Raw genomic sequence first — 25,071 nt, forward strand, 5'->3', positions numbered from 1 at the left:
GTGAAATTAATGAAAGTATTTAGCATATTGTGCATGCAGTTTTCCATGCCTGCAATCCAAAGAAAACAGAAAGGGAAGTCCAAAAGCCCTCCAGGCAACTGCCAAATATGTTCTTGAGAAAATCAAGATAGGAATGTAGTAGGGAATATTCAACAAAGTGCAAACTGTGAGGGATTAGATTCACCCTTCCCAAGGACAGTCCTGGGGTAGAGAAGGGTTTTGGAACGGGCCTTTGCAAATCCATAGCCCACCTGAGCTCAAAAACACAGAGAAGGGAGCTCAGGGGAGCTCTGCTGGCTTGCAGAGTGTGCCAGCCCACATGTCACCCTTGGCACTCACAGCAGGGCACAGCCCAGGCAGCGGTGGCACAGATGTTGTGGATGTCATTGCTTTACTGGAGGAACTCCAGCAGAGATTTTTCAAACAGAGAGGCAGAATTCTGCAAAAAAGAGGTAGTAAATATCTGTGGTAAATATTTCTTCTTTGTTTAGACCTCCCTTCAAAACACATTTAGGGCTTAACAATAGGCTTCATATTTTTTTTCAGGATTCAAATACATGTTTTCATCCACTCCACCCAGTTAAGGGTTGCTGGAGTTTCTGCCGTGAGAAAAGTCTCTATTTTGTGCAGATAAATGGCACAGCAGATTATATTTGGGACAGACTGTATTGGAGTACTTAGGAATGAAGGCTCAGCAGCACAGTTTGACTTCTGGAAAACCACACTTAGGAAATAAATGTTATTCAGCAGGGCTGCACACCTCACAGCTTCTATAAACCAACAGCAAAGCACAGCAGAGTTTTCTGTCAATACCTTCACCCCTCTATCCTACAAACCTCTGTGTGCCATTCCCATCCTCCACCTGACCACAATCTCCAAATTTCACGATTATAAGCCGCACTGAGTATAAGCCACACTTCTGGGTGTCAGCAACTTTTCATTCTTTGTCCAGACATAAGCCGCACCTGATTATAAGCCGCACGTTACAATACAGAGTGTGATAAAAGGTATCTGTTCTATCACCATCTGTTCAGGGTGGGGGCAGTGATCCTGATCTCTGTGGGAGATATTCTGCTAATGGGCCATCCATTGAAACCAGGCAGGGCATTGTTCTTTATCTTTTCACAACCCATCCTTCCTCCAGCCAGTCATTTTCTGCTCATGGCCATTGAGTCCCACTGTGGCACTGATAAAATTACTGCATCCCATTGGGAGTTGCTCCAGCCAGGGGGAAGAGCCCAACATTTCTTACCAAGATAAAAACAGAGGTTTTGGGACACTAAGGGAGCCCCTTTCTCCACTGGACTCCAGAGGAAAACCGGATTTCTCCACATCACCACTGGAGCTCCGGAGGGAAACTGCACCTTGTACAGGAGCACTGCTCCAGCTGAGCCACATCTGTCACTGCAGGAGGATGCAGCCACCATGGAATGGGACTGCTGCCAACACCCTGCCTGACGGGTGTCAGGCTGTACTCTGACTGTGTCAGGGTTTGGGGTTTGTTTCTTTGTAGTGCTGTATTTCTATTTTAATTTCCCTAGTAAAGAACTGTTATTCCTAATTCCCATATCTTTGCCTGAGAGCCCCTTGACTTCAAAATTATAATAATTTGGAGGGAGGGGGTTTACATTCTCCATTTCAAAGAGAAGCTCCTGCCTTTCTCAGCAGACACCTGTCCTCCAAACTAAAACAGCAACTTTTCGTTCTTTGTCCATATATAAGCCGCACCTGATTATAAGCCGCACTTTGGGTTTGGACCAAAACTTTAGTCAAAATGGTGTGGCTTATAATCGTGAAATTACTGTATAACTGCACCTCCTGATGAGTGTCCTCTGGTTTCCCAAGCCTTCTGTAGACCAGGTACCATCACAAGCTGGAGACTGGCTGTTCCCAAGCCCATTCACCTTTTACAGTCTGGATGGTGGCAAATGTCCCCCTCTGTCCTTGGGCACAGCTGCTCAGTGCTGTGAGAGCTGTTTTGTGCAGACAGGGAGGGCACTGCAGCTCACAGGGCCAGGGTGGCACCTTCACAGAGCCTGGCACTGCCCAGCACGGCTGGAGACGTGAGAGCAGCTCATCCATGGTGAACTGCTGGCTGCACAGCCTGCTTCCAGCTGCCCACAGCATCTCTCTCAGCAATTTCCCATTCTCTCTCTCTCTCTGAACATCCTGCTCTGCCTCCACATCAGCAGCAGCTCTCACATCCCCACTGTGCTCTTTCTTCTGGTCTCCCTGGGCATTCCCACCCCAATCCACACTCCATCCTCATACTCAGCATTCAGCAGAGGGGATTTCTCCTGAGGAAGTCATGGCCTGAGGAATGCAAAGTGAGCACCACTTTTGGGTCCAGCACACCTCAGTGCCAGCTGCTACTGACTGAATTAGATAATGGTGCTTCATTTTTCCTTTCCTGCCTTGCTCAAGAGTTGTTACAATCTCAGAGTGAGCAGAACAGCAGGAGAAGTGCACATTGCCCATGGAAATTAGGCAGAAAATAAACAAGCCAACCCACAGCAGGAGAGATGTGGCCAGGCACTCTTTGCTCTCCTCCCTTTGCCTTGGTCCAAACCAGCTGTGAGCTGGATCCCACCACTGTGCAATTGGGAACAGCAGATTCAGAACCAAACACTTTTTCCCCTGGAGAAATCAAGATTTCAAGTGTCCATCAGGTTTCCCACCCTTGAGCTGACAGCACAGCACACGAGCAAACATCAGCACTTTTGTCACTGCCTTGCCCTTGTTCTGTTATCACCACCCCTGTGCACAGAACGCTGCTGGCAAAGAGTGCCAGCTCCAAGGGAAACCATTCCCCACCTCTGAGGATGAGGAAAAGAAGGACCAAGACAGAAAACTGTGCACAGAAGAGGTGGCTGTCCCCATTCCAGCTGCCCAGTCAAATCACTTCACAGAAAACCCATCCCTGCACCTTCACCTTTTTCCTTAGTTTCAGCCCAGCTTTTCACTCCTATAAGACAAGCAAACACCACTCCATTGCCAGATTATTCTTCTTTGAAACCAGTAGTGCAAATCTCTGCTTTACCCTGTTAAAAGCTGGCCTTGTAGCACAAATAAAGGATACAGGAATTCCCTGCTGCACTGCCAGAACTGAAGATGGCTGAGATTTGGGCTGTTGGTACAGGATTGGGTGAAAAGCTCACACTTGATTGACCCCAACGTTTGAAAGTTTCTGCCAAATTCAGCCAATTATTTTAGCTAAGAAGAAAGATTTTGTGGCACAGTGGTTGTGGCAGACTGTACTGCAATTTATGTGCAGTGTCTTTTCCCAAGCTGACTTTTCATAAAAGTAATAAGTAGTTTCCAAAGTGAAGGGAAAGAAACTGGCAGGGAGGAAATTGAACACCTGGGATTTAATAAAAACAACTTTTTATTTGGTTTGTTTGTTTGTTTGTTTTCCTGAGGACAGTGAAAATTCCTAGTCTCAGGCAGAAATACATATATTTTATTCCATTAACTCAGTCTGTGAACCAGAAAGAGTGAAGAGACTGACACAGCAGAGCAACAAGACACAGCTGGGTTTGAGAAGCAGCCCAAGCCCTTTGTTGGTGCAGAAGTGCCTTGAGGGCCAGCAGCCAACTTTTAAAATAGCCCTAATTACCTTTATATCTATAATGGGAAAACAGGTGGAAGTGGTCAAGATCAGAAGGTAGAAGAAGAGCAGAGAGAAAGGTGATAAAACCAAGTCTTGAAAGTCAGAATTACAGGAAAAATTAGGCTGGAAGGGACATCTGGAGGCCTCCAGCCCAAACCCTGCTCAAAGCAGAGGCATTTCAAAGCTAGCTCAGGCAGCTCCATTTCCCTTCTATCCCCCCTTGGCTGAATAGAAGGAAAAACCTCTTCCCTCAGCTCCCTGGCTGAGCCCACACTGCTCATTCCAGCTCAGCTCAGTGACCATCAGAACCTCTGCACATCATTCAGGTAAAACCATTATTTGGTTTTACACCAATTGCACCATGTGTTTGTAACATACCCAATATGTTTATGTGAATAAATGTGTTATCCACATGATGCCAGCAAAGTTCTGATGAATTTTAAATTACTGATATTCAGTTAGAGCCAAAGAAAAACCCTAAAATAAACTCTAAATCCATCCAGTGCCTGAGTAGGAAGTGGTTTGCTTTCAGAGCCCCATAATGTAGAGTTTTGACTTTGTTTCAGTGACCCACGAGGCACCAGGGACACAGAGCTGGACCAGGTGTGTGACAGGAGGGTGACTCAGGGCTGGAACACAACAGCAGAGTTTGGACCTGTCTTAGTCTGGAGGACAGGTGTCTGCTGAGAAAGGCAGGAGACTTTTTTTGAAATGGAGAATGTAAACTCCCTCCTTCCAAATTACTATAATTTTGAAATCAAACAGCTCTCAGGCAAAGATATGGGAATTAGGAATAGCAGTTCTTTACTAGGGAAATTAAAATAGAAATACAGTACTGCAAAGAACAAACCCCAAACCCTGACACAGTCAGAGTACAACCTGACACCCGTCAGGCAGGGTGTTGGCAGCAGTCCCATTCCATGGTGGCTGCATCCTCCTGCAGTGACAGATGTGGCTCAGTTGGAGCAGTGCTCCTGTACAAGGTGCAGTTTCCCTCCGGAGCTCCAGTGGTGATGTGGAGAAATCCGGTTTTCCTCTGGAGTCCAGTGGAGAAAGGGGCTCCCTTAGTGTCCCAAAACCTCTGTTTTTATCTTGGTAAGAAATGTTGGGCTCTTCCCCCTGGCTGGAGCAACTCCCAATGGGATGCAGTAATTTTATCAGTGCCACAGTGGGACTCAATGGCCATGAGCAGAAAATGACTGGCTGGAGGAAGGATGGGTTGTGAAAAGATAAAGAACACTGCCCTGCCTGGTTTCAATGGATGCCCATTAGCAGAATATCTCCCACGGAGATCAGGATCACTGCCCCACCCTCAACAGATGGTGATAGAACAGATACCTTTTATCACACCCTGTATTGTAACCCAAGACAGGACCCTCCCAGGTGTGTTCACAACACCCACAGCTGTGCCATGTCCTCTCCTCAGATCCCCAAAATATGAGGCTGTCAGCAGGTGTTGCTGCACCTGGGGGTCCCAAAAATGTGGAGCATTTTGAATTGCAAAGGTGATGTCCAGCTGGATGGCAGCATCCTCAAGATATCCTCAAGAAACCTCCAGGTGGAAAATGGCAAAAGAACTTCTCTAAATTCCTCAGAAATCATGGGGTTTTGCCTCATGGGATAATGATGTTAACTATAGCCCCAGTCCCTACATTTGAATTTCAGGCTGGATGGAAGTTTGTCTCAACAGAGCACACAATGAAATGAAATAATACCCACAACTCAACACCACTTTAACATCAGGTTTTATAAGTTTAAGACCATAGATCTGTGAAAGAAAACACAAACATTTCGCAGAAAACATAATAATGTGCTGTTATAGCTACTCAAGGTTACATTGAAGGCATATGTTCCCTTCTAAGTGGGGACAACAATGATATCTCAAAGCCATTAAACAAAAGTCTAGAGATCTGTTTAAAAAATGGATTTTGTCCTTGGCTTTTCATGGTGGTTGATGGGGGAAAGTGTATGTCTGCAGCTGAAAACATCTTTGAGATGTTTTGTCTCAAGCAAAAACTGCACCACCAGCCACAAGCAGAAATTAAAGAAAATTATTCTAGTCACTGCCACCTTTCTACCAGCTCAAAAAGATTTTGCTGTGGTGGGAACATAAGCTAAAATCTTCTAACCATGAAGTGGCCAGAGTTCACCTCTCTAAATAAAATCCTTTCTGTAATAGGGTTGTACCATTCCCAGACCAGCAAGTGGTAAAAGATTTGAGCATTCCCAGAAATTCAGAATCTCAGGCCAATTAGGCTGAGTCAGCAAAGCAGAGAATATCAAGATTATTTTAAGCATGCACAGAGTTCTACTTGAGACCTTATTTTCCTTCTTCCATACAAAGATCTGTAAACATTGAAAAATATGAAAATTGGGTCTTCATATTTTATGAGAAAAACACTGGACCAATCAAAAAGGAAACAACCATCTGGCACCACTCCTTCCAGATGTTTTCCTAACCATTCTCCATTTTCTCTTCCCAAATGTGTGTTTTCTGCATACTCTAAGAACTGCCGTGATCCCCTCTTGTTTATCCATGCCCAGCTTCAGATTTCCAAGCCTGTTATTTCCTTCTCTTGTTTCTTCCTTAATCTGTCATTCCTTTGGTCAGTGAATCTATTCAAAAAACAGTGTTGTGTTTTGGAAAGAATTTGATTTTGATTATGTTTGTTGTTCAAGGGGTTGTGGCTGGCTTGGCAGTGTGTTTGAAAGGACAGTTTGTTAATAATTTAAACCAACACATAGACCAAGGAATTTTGGAAGTAACCATGCCACCACAATGAATTTACAACATTCACTTGAGCTGGGAAACAATTGTCAGTGTTTGGAATGGTGGTATCATGACTGGAACTAAAAATTACTGTATTGTATCTGTGGAGTCACTTTCCAAACAGATAATCTCATTTTTATACTCTATAAAAAAACCTGTAACTTCAGCAATCAAGTAGGTCAGATATCCTGGACTGGTGCAACTGTACTGACCTTTACAGTGAAAAAAATTAAGATTATTTTTCAATCCAGGCAGGTCATTGACTCTGTCTTGCATCAGCCTTTGCTGCTAGGCAGAGGGAAGATCACATATGTCATGTTTTATATTCATGAAACACAGCTTTAAACCCAATGAAAAGGCACTTCAGAGAAGGCTCTCCTGAAATCTGGTGTAGCTGTGTGCTTTAATAGAGTTTGCAGGAAACACAAAGGGTTTTTCCCCCAACTTAATAAACAAACTTTAATAAGAAAATTGTGGCACAAGCAGTGTACCACAAATGGTAAAAACTACCCATCTCCTCCAGCTGGAACTAGATGACCTTTGAAGTCCCTTCCAAGACAAACCTTTGGAGATTTTTGGAGATCTTTTGAGGACCTCATGCTTACACAAAAAAAACCAAACCAAACCATATCAAACAAAAAAAAAACCAAAAACCAAAAAATAATCAAAAAAAAAAAAAACCCACAAAAAAACAAGATCCCAAATTACAGCAGAGCTAAGAAAACAAAAGGGTCAGCCTTTCCTGAAGAGGATTCTGACTTCACCTAATAAAATCCCCACAGCTGGACACGTGCTGCTGCCACCCAAGTGTATCTCACAAGTGAATCTTAGTGTTATTTTCTTAATTTTGTTACAGGGGAGATGATAGAGAAGTGATGAATGGAGGGATTTAAAAGAAATGTGGGTGTGGCACTTCGGGACATGGTGGCCTTGGCAGTGCTGGGCTCAATGACCTCAAAAGTCTTTTCCAACCTCAATGATTCCATGATTCTGTGACTCTATTGTTCAATACACACTTTATATTAGCTAAATCCATGTATCATCTCTTGGTGATACTTGAGAAATGATTTTTTTCAGGCAAGGAAATGTTTGCCAAGGCCAATGACAAATGTGTTATGGATCAGCACTGAGAGAAAACAAGCCCTGGAACTGGAACAATCAGGAGTGTATAAAAGATGTGTTTGCTCATGCCTCCAATCAAGGATCCTCGTTAAATAACCATGTGACTCATACAAGAAGCTGCAATTAAGCAGCACAGCTCACACTTCTGATGTTCATGAGCAGTCCACAGAGCCCAAGTATAAAGGGAATCATTTCCAAATTTGGCTCACAAGTTGGTCTGAGGAAATGCTCAGGTTTTCTGGTTTTCTCACCAGTATTAGCGCGGTTGGGAAGAGGTGCTACATTTCTCCAAACAATGGTCATTGATTATTGTCTCACCCTTTTAGAAGCATGGAGAATTTTTACTTAGATGAATTGTCTGGAAAAATTAATTTCTATAAAACTGGACTTTTTTTTTTTAATTAATTGAATTAAAACTGTTTCAAAGCAGATCAAAAACATTGGAGTCAATGTTAGATATTTAATATTTCAACCCTTTTTCTCTGATGTTGCTCTTACTGCTTTCACTATCCCAGGTTGCTCCAATCCCAATCCATCCTGTCCTTGGACACTTCCAGGGATGGGGCAGCCACAGCTTCTCTGGACACCCTGTGCCAGGGTCTCATCATTTTTACAGTGAAGAATTTCTTCTTGGTATCTAGCCTGAATTTCCTCTTTTAGCTTACACCCATTCCCCCTTGTCCTATCACTATCTGCCCACATAAAGAGTCACTGACTCTCTTTTATATAAGCTGGATTTATACTTCCCATTAAGCACTGGCAGGTCACAGTGAGGTTACCCTGGAGTCTTCTGCAGAATGAACAACCCCAAATCTCTCAGCCTGTCTCCCCAGCAGAAGTGCTCCAAGCACTGCTGGGGTTTACACTTCACTGAAACCCTGTAGAAAACAATCAGTCTCTTACTGAAGTAAACTATCATGGTTGTCTTCACATTTCCATTTATAAATCAATGATGCATTTTTCCCATTTTCCCTTTACATTTGCAACAATACTAATTAAATCAGTTTAATAAAACTGTAGTTGCTGTGTCTTTTTCCATTTCCTCCTTCCTTGGATGCAGGCACTATGCTCTTAGTACCAACCATCACTGCACACTTTATCTCCTGTAATTTCTCTCTGCCAAGCCTGCATTTATTAAAAATCCTCATTATTATTATTTTGTGCTGAAGTTTGCTCTTTGTCCAACTTATTGAATGCTAATTTGAGATTTGTCTGCAGGAGTCCATTCACCCACTCCCCCTAAGGAAAGCCAGGCTTTCCCTGCAAAACATATATAAAGCTATTTTTCTTTTTTAAAAAAATAATAACTACCATAAAAAGACATTGAAACACAAAAATATCAGCCATTCCTACTTCTTCTTGTGGTTGAATCCTTTGAAAGAATTCCTCCTTTCAAAGAGGAAGAGAATCTGCTGGTTTGTACCAGGTGGGAACCAAACCAAGATTGGAAAAGAATAAATCAGTGTATTTCCTGCTGCCATCCCCCACCTCAGCTTACAGATTCACCAAAAACAGGTCCAGAACACCTGGAAGAGCTGATTCCATCGCTGCCCCAGGCAGCAGCATCAGTTCCTTTGCCATCTGGGTGATGTCCCTCTGCTCTGCCCGCTCCAGCACTGCAGCCACCATCCGCACAACAACCTGTGTGTCTCTGTCCCTCAGATCCACATTGTCCAGAAGTTTTTCCCAAATGTTTAATCTGAATGTTGCAGCTGAAGCCACACCCATTCCTGGAGATCAGGCTGACTCAAGCTCTTTGTTTGGGCTTTCATGGACTCAAAGCATTTTCACAGACTGCTCTTGTTCCTGTTCAACTCTCACTTTTAGCTTAAACATGGTTCTTTCAATCTTCCCTCTAAGCTGTATTTCCCTGCCATCTGATCCCTCTGGTCCCTCTGCTCTGGGCTCTCTGCATTGCTGCTGAAGTGTTGTGCTCCAGACTGGACACCACGCTCATCCCCAGGCCATTTATTGCACCTTGCACATGAAAAACACATCACCACATCTCATTTAGCAACAGCAGAACAGCACAGGATTTGCAGCCTGTGGTGGTTTGGGTTTGGTTTGTGACCCTCAACACCCCAGTCCTTCTCTGATGGATTCACCTGGAGTTTCCCATCCCATGTTTATGGGAAGCTGGCTCTCCCAGCTGAGGTGTCCTGTCCCTGCAGAACCTCCTCCTGTTCATTCTGAATGTTTGCACAGGTGGCCAAGACCATTCTGCTTTTTCCTGGTCTTCCTTGTAGTTTCCCAGTGCTGGATGTAGGAGCTGGGAGAGCTCAGGCAGCCTCCAAGGAGTGAGCCCAGCACAGGAGGCAGGTCCTGCTCAGCACAGCACTCCTTCAGGTGCTACCCACACGGTGAAAGGCTCAACAGATCTGTCTCTGCCTTGAAGAATGGGGATTTCATGGCCTTTCAACTGACTGAAAGAAATAATTGAGAAACAAAGATGTATTCAAAAGCTTTTTTAAAATGCAGTTATGTTAATTGCTCCAATTGAACAAAGGGTGGAGGGAGATGGTTTTGCAGGCAAACTTTGCCTCAGATCTTGTGAGCACAGGAGATGTGGACCAAAAGGCATCTGCTGAATTTATAACCTTAAACCCCATCACTACATCCCCCCATAAACTGGTGAGAAATCCATTGCTTGAGAAATCCAAACTCTTTAGACTAGTTAGGATTTCATTTCTTGCTATCCATTTCCCCCTCTATGCTTCCTCTCCTCCCTGCACTGACACTCCTGTGTAAAATTTACACAATTTACCCTTCTGCCTACTACCTACCTCATTTCTCCTTTCTCATTTCTCAGTTTCACCCAGCACCAGGAGCAAACACCCTTTCCCCTCTCAAATTTATGTTGGACAAGGTTAGAAACCAGCTTCTTTAATTAATCTTCTCAAAGCTGGCTCGTGCCTGGCACAGCAGAGCAGTTGTAAGCAGAAATCTGAGTGAGCAGTTCTGCACATTCTTTGCTCAACATGGGTTTTTTCTCGTATCTGGCTCTTTGTTTGTAATAGTTACAAAAACCTGGGACACCTGATGCTGGAAACAGGCAGGAACAGAAGACTCCTGGCAAGATTTGGATTTTATCTGCTCAAGCAGCTTCTGGAACAGACCTTTCTTTTTGTGGTGTTTTTTTTGGTTTTTTTTTTTTGTTTCTGGTTTTTTGTTTTGTTTTGTTTGGGGTTTTTTTGTTTTGTTGGTTTTTTTTTATTATTCTGAAAAGCTAAACCAAGCAGCACAGCAAATCTGAGGGAGCAGTTATTGCAGCTCCAAGTTCAGGGAACCTGATGGCTCCTAAAGGCTTCACTTCCCCCTCAGGGGAGCTGCTTTTCTGCTCACACAGTGTGAGAAAGGGGAGGGCTTTTCCCAAAGCAAAGTCTTGTATAGAAACTAAGAAAAAAGAGTTTCATTTGCTGTCTTCCCTCACTTTCCTTCCCTTGCTTGGCATCAAGAGGCAAGTCACATTTTTCAGTGAGTAAAGGAGCACTATATAATGATGTTGACCTGTTGGGATGAGTCCAGCAGAGAGCAGCCACAGGTCTGGAATACATCTATAAAGACAGGCTGAGACAATTGGGGCTGCTCAGACTGGAGAAAAGAAGGCTCCAGGGAGATCTCAGAGCCCCTTGCAGTGCCTAAAGGGACTCCCAGAGAGCTGGAGAGGGACTTTGGACAAGGACATGCAGTGATAGGACAGGGGAGAAACGCCTTCAGCTGAAGGAGGGTAGGTTTGGGTTGGATATTATGAAGAAATTCTTTGCTGTAAGGGTGATGAATACCTGGCACAGGTTTCCCAGAGGAGCTGTGGCTGCCCCTGGATCCCTGGAAGTGTTCCAGGCCAGGTTGGACAGGGCTTGGAGCAGCTTGGGATGGTGGAAGGTGACCCTGCCCAGGGCAGGGGGCTGGAACTGGGTGCTCTTTAAGACACATTCCAACCCAACCCATTCTATGATTTGTGATTCTATGGTAATTATTCAATCTAAGGACCTTGGGCTGGCTTGGGGAACACTTTATGCCTTCTTCACCAAAAATAACCTGCTTGGTGTTACAGCTCAGCAGTGACGAGCTGGGCTGGGCCAGGAGGAAATTTCATTTCCAGTGACAGAGAACCAAGGTCACAACCCTGCTGACTGCACTGAATAGATGCTCACAACCCCTACTTGCTGTTGCAGTAGCTCTCAGTTGCAATGGGTATTTTCAAGCTGAGAGTAAAGTGTGTTTATGTCGTTATTCCTCAGACAGAAATGTCAAGGAGTCATAAATGCAGAGTTGAAATTAAGCACACTGATCACAGTGGTTTGTGTTATTCCTGACATTACCTAGCAGCCAAGCTATTGCAAAAGAAATTCTGTCCTGTGGGAAAATTTCATATTATTTTCAATTTTCTTTTCATCTCAAATCAAGGGGAAACAGAAAACCATTCTATGGAAGAGAAAGCTCCACAGGAAAAATGTCTGGAAATGTTGAAACACATTGCTTCAACAAATCTACCAAAGTCAGTAGAGCTGGCAAATAACACATGGTGTTCCCTCAATTTTGTTGAGCTGGAAGGGTGAATGCCTTTGTAAAACATAACTACAGATCCTCAATATTAATTTAAAAGTGATAACATGTAGGGAAAAAAATTATCTTTAGGAGCTAAGTAAAAATAACTGCCCTACATTTTTTTTCAGAGGAGAGGAATGACTTTTTGGAGTCTGAGGCTGAGAGACCCTGTAAACTGAGTCACTGATGATGAAGCCAAAACCTCTTTGGAGAAGCTTGGCCTCATCAGACCCAGGTCAAGTTCTAATGCAGCTCCTGGGGGCTGTTAGCAAGACCCTCCACCCTCCTGTGGATCAGGTGTTGCATCAGGAAAACAGAAATAAAGGTATCTTACACCTCCCCAGAAGGCAGCTGAGGAACAACAGCTGTGCCTTGCATTCTGTGCTTTTCACCATCTCTTGGAAAGCCAAGGGAGATGTTGGCAGAGAGTGGCCAAGGCAGAGCAAATAGAAACACAGACATTATACAGCAAGACTCCAAGTACAAGTCATGCCAAACCCATAATTCCAGTCAATGCCAAAGACCCAAGTGGATTATGGGCAGGGAAGGTGAAAACTAAACTACTCAGAAAGTGCTGGAAGATGTGGCATTTCCATTTCCAAGATGTTGCTGATATGCTGAAAACTCCCCTTTCTGCTCATTTAGCACAGCTGGAACTTTGCAAAAACCAAACCTTCCCTGTGATTTTTATTTTTCTTTTTTTTTGCAAATCAGCACATCATTCTGCAGCAGAGTTTTCTTCCCTTGGCAGGGAGGGAGGTGTCAGGAGTTACCATCCAGCTGTGATGGCACCTTGTAGGAACAGTCAGAAGAATTTCCTGAAATGTTTATTGCTGAAGCTCAGGCTGTGGCCAGAGTCTCAGAGGGACTGTGTCCACTCTCTGACAGCTGCAGGCTGTTGTCTGCAGGCTGAGGTGGGAAAACATGCACCAGGTTCCATGCAGATGTCAGACAAAGGGAAGAGACTGAAGCTGCACTTCTGGGATCAATTCACAGAACCATGTAGAAAATTGTTAACCCAGTGCAGATCACATCAGAAATTATCTTGAAGACAAAGAACTAAAAAAAAGCTATTCTGTGCATCTTGCCAGTCTTTAGGGTACAATCAGGGCACATCTTCAGCACTGCTATTAGCATTCCTCCACCAAAGAAACCCCAGCAAAGCACTGAGCTCTCATTTTCAAAGATGATGCTGGAAAGCTTCCCAGATTATATATTTTCCTCTTTAATTTATACCTCTGAGGATAATGCTAATCAAGGATGCAGCAAAAGTGGTGAGACATCCCCAGACCCAGGCTGATTTATTAACAGTGGTTGCATTATTCTCACTTGGAGAAGGATGTGAGCATCCCAAGCTTCCATTAAAACAGATCCTGCTTGCTGGTAGGTTATCAAATAGAAGCTGACAATGTACTTGCACAGCAGATATGCATAAGTGCATTGCACAGTGTGATTCATCTGCAAAACATCCAGCATGCTAGAAGCTCAATTTAAAGTAGGTTAGAAGAACGATTCATTAAAAAGCAACAGCACAGAGAAGGGGAAATAAAGAAGCCCAAACTCAAAAATCTCCTTCTGGGAATGGTATATTTACTTCTCAGTCTTTGTTCAGCCCCTTTCTCCTCACTTTTGAATAGAGTTTGGATGGCACAGGGAGGGACAAGCATGTAAAAATACATGTAGCTAGACAAATATTACAAATGCCATCTTCAAGGCCTGGCAGATCTAGCAAATATTCCAGGGATTATACATGGTCTGCTTAGCACGTTCAAAGTGGAAGGAGATTGCAAATATTTCACACAGCATTAATCCCCAGGCCTTGTCTCCTCAGCTCTGACCTGAACTTCTACTGCACAGCACTGAATTATAAAGGATAATGTCAAAAGGACTTAGGAAAAAAAAAATATTCCCAAAATGGCAACTGGCTTTTACTATGATAACTGCTCAGATAATCCTCCATAATCTCCAGTGGTATTTTTTAGGGTAGGGAAAAAAGAAAAAAAAAAAAACACAACAGAAAAAAATGTACATGACATGGCAATTCTAAAATAGAATCAAGAACTTTGCAGGCTGGGATTAGTGCTTTTGAATTGGAATTTATGTATGTTTGGAATAAATGTATTCCTATAAAAGCAAAGTTATTTTTCAATGCATTGCTGCCAGCCAAATAAGGAGAAATATGAATTGATCTGAGAATAATCTGAAAATATATGCACTTAATTCTAAAATGGCACTGGTTGTGTTACTCCAATTTTTATCTATGTATATCTTGTGGAAAGGGTTTTTTTGTCTGATGACAAATTTCTAAAAAAATTTAAATTTCAGGAAATTTAGTCTTTTCTCCTGGCAGCAGAGATAGGTATGCATTTTCATAGGCAGAGTTCCTATTTCACCCATGTAAAAGTAATCCAGGTTTTACTTAATGACTCCACATCTGTCCAGGCAATCAATTAATTGCTTGTTTGACTTTTCAGTCCTGTGTGCAATGTACCCTCATTAAACACTCATGGAACTTCTTAGTTAAAAATTAGATACCACCTAAAACACAAAGAACCTACAAAAACCCTCTCTTGCAAGCAACAAGGGTGCCACTCGCCACCAATTTGCTATAAGGATTTCTTACTTAAAGTGATAAACAGAGCTACTGCCTGGAGGTTCAAAACTCATTTTATTTTGTTTTATTTTTTTCCATAAAAATGTGTCCAGAGGAGGTGATTCCTCTGGGATTTTAACTCTCACACATCATCTTGGAGTTTCACCTTTGGGCCCAACACCTCTCCTATAAATTAATTATGCTCTGAGAATCACAAATTATAAACAGAGACTTTCAGGATAACCAGGAAATTCTGAGGAATCAATTCTACATTCCACTCCAGTGATAATTTGCTAGCACAGTAGAGAAATCAGCAACTACATAAATGCTGCATTATGTCTTTTTTTTTTAAAGAACTGCAAAAGCTGCAAAAGAGAGGAATCGGCCTCAGCTTTAGGTTAGCCCTACATCAAAGGCAGCTGTCTCAATTAAAATTTAGTGCACAGCAATACTGCAGTTTAGAGCGTTTGCTCAATGATGTTTACCAAAGCTATAAACCTTTGTAATAAAAGTTAAAAAAAAAAAAACCAAAATAAAATTTGAAAAGGCAAACCGACAGACATGCTACATCTTTAGCTAGAGATGAGCACTAAACAGAAGATGAAAAAACTGTGATACACATTTTTGTAACTTTTATCAGGAGGGGGAGAAGACTTTTCCCGTTTTACTGAAATCAGTTCTGCAAATAACAAATGACTGCTGCTGCTATCACACAGCCCCACCTGCACAGAGCAGCTCAGCTTCCAGTTCAGCTGAAGTGCACACTCAATTTCCAGCGTGCTGCATCGTGCTGAAGTCAACAGGAATGGAAACATGGTGAAATGCAAAACATCTCCCACGCAGGTGAGCAGCAAGTGCATCTCTCCTGCATTAAGGACATCAAGGGAAGCAGCCAGTTAATGCTGATTGGAATTCAGACCCCTCCATGCTCCAGCAGAGAGCTGGTATCTGTGAAAGCTCATTCCCCTGCCACAAAGCACATGGAATGCTGCTCCACAGATCAGAGAGAGATGAGGCACTGATCCCCAGCTTTTCACCTGCCAGCCCTGCCAGGGAGGGATGCTGACCTGGATACAGGTGAGAACTGGAACTGGCAGATTTGGAGCAGCCTTTAGGCTGTGCTCAGGACCCAGACTTTTGGCCTGTCCAGGAGCTTGGTATTAAAGCAATTTCCAAGCAGAGCTGCTCTGCACCAACACCTGTGTGGGGTCAGGGAATCCCCACCTTGCTGAGATGCAAAATGTTTGTGGTGGGGAGGCCCCTGCTTAGGGGATGGGTTAGTCTGTGAATGGCAGAACTCTCTGGCTGATCACAACCCTTAAATTCAGTCTGTCCCCCCAGCAGTTCTTCCACAGGTGCCCCTGAGTGTTTTGGGAGCTGATGGAGGGGCCCAGGCTCAGCAGAGGATATCAGCATGAGCTCAGATGGCTCAGGCTGTCTGCAGCCCTTCTCTGCACAGCTGTGCTGCAGAGCCTGCCCAGGGTGAGGATTTTTGTTTGATCATGCAGCCAGTGACTAATGCAGTGCAGGGAAAGCTGGGGATGTCATTTGGATCTGTAATTTCTGCATTTGTGGCTTTGAAATGTCCAGGAGGCTCTGATGGGGTGAGGGATTGTACCCAGGGCTGTTTTTAGGATACAAAGCTCTGGCCAGACTTGTTTCCTCCTTGTCAGCCCCAGGGCTCACCCACATGTGCACCCAAGACATGGACTGATAATCTGGGCATAAAAAAAAACCCTTAGAGATGAGAAGCACAAGATCCTGTGGGACTGGAAGCAGGAAAATTTCCAGCCTGAGAAGGCTGCCCCATGCATTTGCTTTTTACTGGCCACAGTTAAGAAGTCCCTTCAATATTTAAAGCTACTGGCAATAAATCGGTTGCAGTTAATAAATTCAGCACTGCTGAAAAATAAGACATAACTCATGTCCTGAATGGCTCAGGAAATTCTCTGCAGAGTCACTCCAGTGCAGAAAGCATCTTCCCTGCTCCATCCCCTCCTGCACCCAGGCAAACACCCCTCTGCAGCACTGCATCCAGGATGGGAGCCCTGCTGTGAGAGGGAGATGTTGGGAATGCTGCAGCTGGTAAAGGCAATTGTGTTGAAATCTTCTCTGAAGAACCAGCTCCCTTTGCTCAGACAAGATCTCATGATGGCAGGAGGCTGCATCAAGGGCAGGCGACTCATAAGAGCAGTGAAAGAAATATGCAAATAACTCTTTTATCAGCTGTTGTTTAAATAGAGATGGGAAAGCCTGCTCTTCAGGAATATTAAAGTACAAAGCTGATGTTTATGAGGTAACACCTCAATATTTGAAAGTGACAGGCTTATGAAGGATGCAATAATTTCTAACAATTTTTATTCTCACCTAAATGCACATGATAGATCAAAATAAACAACAGCAATGTGATTATGATTTTCATTCTGAGTTTCCCATCTCTTTAAAGGTTAATTTTCACAGTGCTGTAATGAGATGGGTAAGTACTGGTGCTTCCATTTTGCATGCAAGTGGCCTGAAGCACTCTGGTCTAATGGGTAATAAAGCCAATTTATACTTGATATATCTTCTACCTCATTTATCCCTAAATTAAACAAAACATGCTCACCTTTATGCATATGCTTCAGACCATCCTAATTTTAATAGCAGTTAAGGATGCACTTATGTTCCATAAAATCAGAATCTTAAATACTTCAGTGAAACAAGGAGGACTGAATTAGGTGATTAAGGTCCTCTCTATTTCAAGCCTTGTCTTGCAGGTGAGTGCAAAGAATTTATTCTCACTGTTGAAGGTACAAGGTTTCTTGGAGGAATAGACTGCCCATAAATCAGAAATGCCTTAATAAACAAGAACACTAAATGTGAGGTGTGCTCCTGAGTGCTGAATCATGCCAACTCCACAGCTTCTCCTGAATTACAAAACTAATTACAAATAATGCTTCATTATTTGAAACATGGTTTGCTATGGGGAGGCCACCTTCTCTTTTGAAAAAAACCAACCAAACAACAAACAACCCAAGAAAAACAAGAACCCCAGAATTCTGTAAGTAATCCTGATTTAGAAGTAAGAGAATGGCACATGAAGAACAGACATAAATGCTACATAAAAAATGAAAAATCTCAGTGCATACTTGGCCCATTTTACAGGTACCAGCTAAGGAGGGAGAGTGAGGGAAATTCCTAAGAAGTCACCCATTAAAAAAACTCCATTCCCTGTTGATGGTGTGAACCTGCAGCACAACTCCTTGGTTGTTTCAGGAACGTTGAGCTAAAACACTTAAATAAAAATAATTAGGTCTTGGGGCTAACTCAGGCCTCAGCAGAGCCCAACTCAAATCCTGAGCATCCTGGGCCAGTCCAGGCCAGGCAGTTGGGTCAGAATCCCTTCATGGATGGTCTGTGAGGACATGATAAACATAAAATGTGGGATCTGCCCAAACTTTCCTGGGAGGACTGAAACAGAGACAACATGCAGGCATTTTTTGAGGTTGCTGTCCCCAGACAGACTGATACCTGCACAACACAGGTTTTTTGGTAAAAAATAAGGCAGAAGACATGGCACTGAGTGGCATTTCCAGAGCTGAAGAATAAAGGAGACAGATGTGCCTCCTGGGACCCTTGTACCAGTGAGAGATAATGAACCACCCAGCCCAGGGGAGATTCACAGCCCAGAAAATACTGCAACCCACAAAACCCAACTGCAGTAACTGGGACATCCAAATCCTCTCCCCTCCACACCATTCTCCTCCTACCCAAGCTCTCCCCCTCAGTTCCTTGCCTATAAATAAAACGTTTCATTACTGAGTGATGAAGACTAAAGTAAGGCAGGTGAGTCACCCTCCCTGGTACTACTTTGCTCTTTTATCTGCCTCATCCTCTTCCTCAACCCAGTTGCAGCCCTGAAGGCTGAAGAAAATCCATCAGTGTGGCAGTAAAAGCAGACAGAACTATCTGCATCCCTGTGAGGAACAGGGAAAAACCAGCTGCATTTTGATCTGTGTGGAGTTGAGAACTGCACTGCTGCACAGATTTTATACCAGGAGTTTTAGGCACCTCTGAGAGCACTCCAAATGCAGAGTATTTCTGGAGAAGCCAAGCAGAAGCCATTGCTTTGACTTTACCCAAGTGAGAATGAAGGATGGCACTTCAACAGGATTTTTTTTTTTTTTTTGTGGCTAACTGTGGGCTTAGGCTACTTTTTCAAGCTTCATGAGGATTACAAGAATAGAAAAATCCGAGAAGAAATCTGCTTTGTTTCTGTCCCTCTGCAAAATCTGCTTGCACTAACAAAACACCAGAGAGTGGGGAGAACCTCCACCAAAGGATCTCTGTCCCCTTCACTCACAGTAGTAGCTCAGAAGTTTTGAGTGGCTAATCCAGACAGCAGAGAAAAACTAAATTCAGTTCTCTAAACTAGAAAGGACTAAAATGTTGATAGTCAAACTGGCATGAATATATACTCATGTGAGACTAAATCTGGCCTCAGGTGCTTTAACCTGAGCAGGATTGCCTGGCAGTTCAGGACATATTTCCAAACATCTGCTGAGGCTCCCCTGTGCCATGCTTAGGTCAGTGAATCCACCATAACAAGACTTTTCTACAGCAGCTTTGAAAAATTAGAATTTGGATCTTGGCCTTTCCAGTGTGGGGGCTTTGAGCAGCACATTGCTATGGATGCTTGGGGAGAGGGAGATGTTCCTAGAGCAGCACCTTGAAGGGGTGGGAAGGCCACCAAGAGCCATTGTCTTGGGGAATCTGCTGCATTTATCCATGAGCTGACATCCCAAAAAGGGTCAGTGCCAAGCTCAAGCAGTGCACACATTCATGTTCATGCCTATTTCTCTCCACCCAGGTGAACCCCAGGCTCTCAACCTGCCTGAAAACCATCAGAAATCTCTTTAATGCTGGGATGCAGAGCTGCCAGTAACTGGAGAGAAACCATAAACTGAGATTCACTGGTGCAGCATTGTCAATGGAAATTCAGGCTTATGGCAGGAGCACCTCACTGCAGTCCCTTGCAGGCAGAGGGTTGGGTTGGTGAGTTAGCTGATGGTGAGAACAGCACAGATCTTCAAACCCAGCCTCTACAAATCATTTGAATTAGAAAGGGTTTTTTAAAAGGTCTTCACTTAAAGCACTGACTTTAGAGATTGTCCTCATCACAGAGCAGTGGGAGCCAAAACCCCTCCTGGTCCTCTGTGTTGTATCTGCACCTATCAGAGCATGAAACACTCCTGGGATTTGGCCTCCCACTGCTCCTCAGCTGCCAGAGGCTGTTCCTCAACTCATCTGCCTCATCCAAGCGGTTTTGAGCCCCTCCATCCATCCCTCACTGGCACACAGCACATGGGTGCTGTTATTCCCACAAGGGCTCCCATGTCCCTGAGGCACCCCAGGGGATCCCAACCAACCCCCAGATGCTGTTCCACAGGAGTTCCCACAGGCCATATTCACATCCCACTGTGTCCCTGTGGACATGTCCCAGTTATTAATGCCATCCCCTGTGGCACTGGCCTCCTCCCCTTTGGGCAGCTGGACCCCACGTGTGACCTGGCTTTGGAGCAGCTGGAATGGGGCCAGCATTGCCCACCCATGCACCAGGAATCACCATTTGTATGAGATCCTGTCCTTTCCCTGCTATTGTTCCCCTGAAGAACACACCCAGCATGGAGGTACAGTCCATTCTCCCATTTTGCCATTTCTCTGCAGGAAACCATATGTATTTATCCTGGGGAACGCCTGTTAGCCTGTGTAATGTTTTTGGAAATAATTCCTGTCAAGGGATTTTAATCACTGTTGGTGCATAAAAATAAAATAACAGAATCTGTGACCAGATGGTGTGTTGGGTGACATGGGGCTCTCTTCACCAACATCTAACTGCTCACCAGCCCTTCAGGACCAGTCCTTGCAAGAGCTGCCTGCAAGGTCCTCTCACCCTGAGCTAAATTCATTTTTTGGGAAGGAGGAAAACTCTGCATTTGAGGAAGAGAGACATTTTCAGCAAAATTCAAGGAACCAAGGATAAAAGCAAGAGAAACAGCTTTATCCCTGCCCAGAAGCTGCTGGATTTTATCTTCATTGGAGCCCTGCAAGAGGAGAGGCTGATGTGGGATCTGCAGCTCCCTGTTGCCCTGACTTTGCTTGAGAAATCTCTGAGCTTTCCACTCCTCGTGGGAATTTTTTTCCTGCAGTCTCAGTCACTGCTGATTTTGGTTGATCCAAAGAATGGGGAGTGAAATCCATTGCTTTTCATCATTCAGAAACCACTCACCAGGTTTTGACACAAAGCCAGCTTGGCTCAAAGCCGGGCCCACGGCCAGCTTGAAAATATTCCTGAACCTTTCAACAATCTCTGGCTGGTTTTCAAACTTAAAACAAAAGCCAAGATCAGGGAAAGTTTGCAAATTTTTAGGTTGTATAAGAAAATATCTGCACAACCTGTGATAAATTCCCACCATTTGTTTCCAGTTCTTTTCATGCTGAGAGAATCTCCCAGACTCCAAACCCTGCTCTTGCCTTGGAGAGCATAACCATGGTTTGCACAAAAAAATAAAGACCAGTCTGACAGGTGTGGAGGAAAATACAGGATGTGCTGGGAAGCTACCTGAAAATTATTCTGTCCAGTTCACTCCTGTTTGGATGGATTGCTCCTTGTCTAAAGTATCCCCAGATGGCCTGTTGTGTCAGGAGTGTCTGAGTTTGCAGCAGACTATGGCAGTGCTGTAAAAAAGCTGGAGCTGTGAATCTCCTGCTGGGTCCATTCCTATGCCTTAGGAACAGGCAGGAGAAATAAAGAGTTTTCAGAAAAGCTTGACAGTTTCAGATATTCAACAATATGACAGCCTTCTTATTCAGAAACTTATGAATACTTAGTCACACAGAGAGAACAAGGAAATTATTTACTTCCCCCAGTGAAGGGGGTGGGAGTCGTGGCTCTCTAGGTAGTGTGGAACAGAAATTACAGCTGCTGCAGCCACAGACAGAGCCAGGCTGCAGGGCTGCACTGCTTGGGATGCTGCTCTGACTGCCAGACATGCACACAGCCACACAACCTTTATTGAGCAGGGAAAACAAAATGGGAAATGTTTAAAGCACCTTACTACTCTTATGGTACTGCTGGTTTGACAGGGTGACAGTCCACAGGGAGCAAACACCAAAAAAATGTCCTTATCACTCACTTTGCCTCCACCTTGCCACAGTTTGACACAAGCAAACAAACATGTCTAAAGCCCCTTTGCAGAGGATTCCAAAAGCTTAAAATTTTCTTTGTATCTCTTTTTCTTTCTTTCTTCTTCCTTTCCTTTTTTTCTTTCTTCTTTTTCTTTTCTTTCTGTCTGTCTATTCTGCATTCTCTAAGTGTGAATCTACAGATATGTAAAGCCTGAAGAAGCCTTCATTAAATGTGAGCAGTTTCACAGTGATTCCATTTAATGGTGATTTACACAGTTTAAGAGACCACCCCTCTTTGTTCTGTATGCTGAGATTCAGCATGGCCATATTTTTATCCACCAGTGAACAAAAAAAAGCTCACAAGATTATTATCCCCTTTTCTTTGTGTCATTATATGGTTGAGGCAGCCCTAGCTGGAGACCCCAATCCTGTTTCTCTTCACTCTCTCCAGCAGCCTGACATTCCCAGCCCTCTGCCTCCAGTAGAAAGTCACGTTCCACAACCCAGCACTCAGCTCAGCGAATGAACAGCACATCAGCAGGATGAGCTGCATGCCTAGAGCTACAAAACAGCATTTCCCACACCAGCCAAGGGGTGTCAGGTCCTGTTTTACCCCTGAACTCGGTCACATCAGACAGACAGGCACCAGGGAAACATCCAACAACACACAGGCACCAACGCACAGCCAGCCCCTGAGCCAGGCGTGTGGGTATGAGCAGAGCAGACACACTGGGCTGTTCCTGGCCAGCTCCTCTCTCTGCTGATTGACTGGAGGGGATTAGAAGGGACTCAGCCCAAAAACGCAGCTCCTAATGCTCCTGCAGCTATTGCATAACAGAGATCGATTCCTGTCCCGAGCCCCGACCCTCGACTCACTCAAGACAAGTTTGATGCTTCAGGCTCTGTAATGGAAACATCTACTTCCCACTGAGATGGGATGCATCAGCTCCCCCAGGGCTGGGGTTTCTGGCTGTTTGGGTTGTCTGACAGACAACAACATGAAAGAAAGTAGAGAATTGTCACCAAGAAGGAGAGTAATTTTTCCCCAAACATTTCTACCAGAAGCTATGGGGAGCTGAAGCCTCCTGGGGTTCACGAACAGATATACACCTACTATTAATACACCTACTAAAAGAAAGCAACCCTAAACCAAGGGAGATTGAGCACATCCCAAAAATAAACTGCAAATCAATGAACCTGCCGACTCAAACTGAACGCACCTGAAGTCGAACACACCTCAGTGTTCAAAAGGTGGAAAACACAGCAAGCAAGAAGTCCACAAATAACTGAACAAGTCCCAGAAGCACGCACAACATGCACAAACACTTCAGAATAGGCACTCCATTAAAAGCTGCATGTTGAAATAACATGAGGGGCCATGCAGGAATTCCAGGTGCACGGGGAATAGCCGGAGCAACTCTGCTGAGATCTGTCACTCCAGATGTGCACAGGTGTGCGACAAATGAGGGCAGATCCACATCAAGTCAGGTGAAATCAAATGCCTTTCAACATTTGCCTGAAATCTGCTTGTCTTGTGCCTGACAAACTGCAAAGAGCTTTAGGGAACTTGGCTGGCTCCCGCGTCCCCCCTCCCCCACATCAGCAAAAAATAACTATTTGCAAAGGCCGCGATTCCTCATTTTTTACATGCGCTCACTAACTCGTTAGCAATGTTTCCAAGCAGCCAGGCTGAGAGAAAAGCAGAGGACGCGTCAGGAAGGAGACAAGCGGGAGGCGCTGGTGGCAGGGCCCCCTTTGTCGAGCATCCCCGGGTACCCCTCGCCTTTACCTGGGGATGCAGTCGCCATGGTTACGGGCGGGTGTTCCCTGCCGGAGCCGAGCCCCCGCTGCTCCCGCTGCTGAGCCGCATCTCCATCCCTCCCGTACTGCTCCGGCCCGTCCGCAGCCCAGCCGGCCAGCAGCAGGTCCTGCGGCTCCGGCGGGGCTGACATGCTGCCTGCCAGGCTGAGCTGCGGCTCGGCGATGCGGCGGGGGCCACCACCAGGGCTGCGGTGGCCACCGGGCTGGCTGCTGCTGCTCTCTGGGCGGCTGCGGGGAGCGGGAGCCGCCGCTGCTGGATCTCCACTAGCGCTTATTACGCAGGTGAAAATGGCTTGTTAGCCGGAGCCTTCCAGCCCTTGCGTCACCCTGTGGCTGGCATATCACAGGGCAGGAATCTGCCAGCCGGGCTGCTGCTGCTGCTGCTCTCCCCCGTTTAACTGCTTCGGCAGGGTAAGGCATCGGCTTGTGCGGGGAAGGGAAGAAATGCCCCCTTGCAGGCGGGCTCACGCCTCCCCATCCCCTCCCGCACCGCCCTCCCCCGCATCCCTGCGCTCCGGAGCATCCCGCAGGCACCGCCGGGCTCGGCCGGGGGCGCAGAGCTGAGCTAAGCCCAGCCTAAAATCGGCCCGGTCCTCCCCCTCCCCGGCAGCCCCTAACCCAGGAGAGGAGCCGCGTTCTGCCCCTGGGTGTGTTTATTTAGTGGGCTCCTCTCTGACACTTATCAAAATAAACTCACAGCAGGTGTCTGTTTGTCTTTTTTTTTTTTTTTGGTGTCATTATATTTTTATATTTGCTTGCTTACTGCCTCACAAAAGTCATGTTTGTGTACCGAGGCGATGAGAAATGTCAGGAATTTTTGCTGTCAGTGAGCATGAGATACAACAAAGGTGAAAGTACAGGGCAGGATCTGGGCTTTCACCACTTCTGAGGTGAGCTAGGAGCAAGTTTCCTTGCTGTCCTTTCATAGACTCAGATGAAGGCTGTGGGATCATTCCTGCATTGCACGGAGTTCTGGCACTGATGGGTCAAGGAAACAAATTCCCTGCCTTGTAGAAGGGCCTCTCTCTTGTGTGACAAAGTGGAGCATAATTGCCCCAGCCAGATTTCATTCCCAGCTGGCTCTCAGCCTGCTGCAGCAGTGGATCTCCAGCTGTGATCTGTGTGTCACAGCATCCCTAGGTGGGCTTCAGACCCTCTCCAGCGACAGCAAGCTTATGCTTGGGTTTGAAAACTGAACATGTTTCCACTTTTTCCAGACAAGGGGAGAGGAAATCCAGGGTAAGACCACAGTACAAGATGAAAAGCCTCCAAAGCATCCCTGAGGATTTCCACTGGTGTTATCTTCTGTCCTGCTGCTCTGAGAATCATAGAAGAATTTGGGATGAAAGGAACCTAAGACACCATAAACCATCTAGTTCCAGGACACTGCCAAGGACAGGGACACCTTCCACCAGGCCAGGATGCTCCAAGCCCCACCCA

At 45.0% G+C, this 25,071-nt stretch overlaps 1 protein-coding gene across 1 annotated transcript in view; it reads right to left on the reverse strand.

Moving 5' to 3' along the window:
* Nucleotides 1-24,156, reverse strand: part of RTN1 (reticulon 1) — a 117,318-nt gene extending 93,162 nt beyond the window's left edge. Inside the window, exon 1 of the mRNA XM_033063669.1 lies at nt 23,600-24,156. Within this exon, the coding sequence (XP_032919560.1) occupies nt 23,600-23,762 (163 nt within the window). The 5' untranslated portion in view covers nt 23,763-24,156. The remainder of the gene's footprint in view (nt 1-23,599) is intronic.
* Between the last annotated feature and the right edge of the window lie 915 nt (nt 24,157-25,071).

Source organism: Catharus ustulatus, chromosome 6 (genome assembly GCF_009819885.2).
Source record: "Catharus ustulatus isolate bCatUst1 chromosome 6, bCatUst1.pri.v2, whole genome shotgun sequence".
NCBI lineage: Eukaryota > Metazoa > Chordata > Aves > Passeriformes > Turdidae > Catharus > Catharus ustulatus.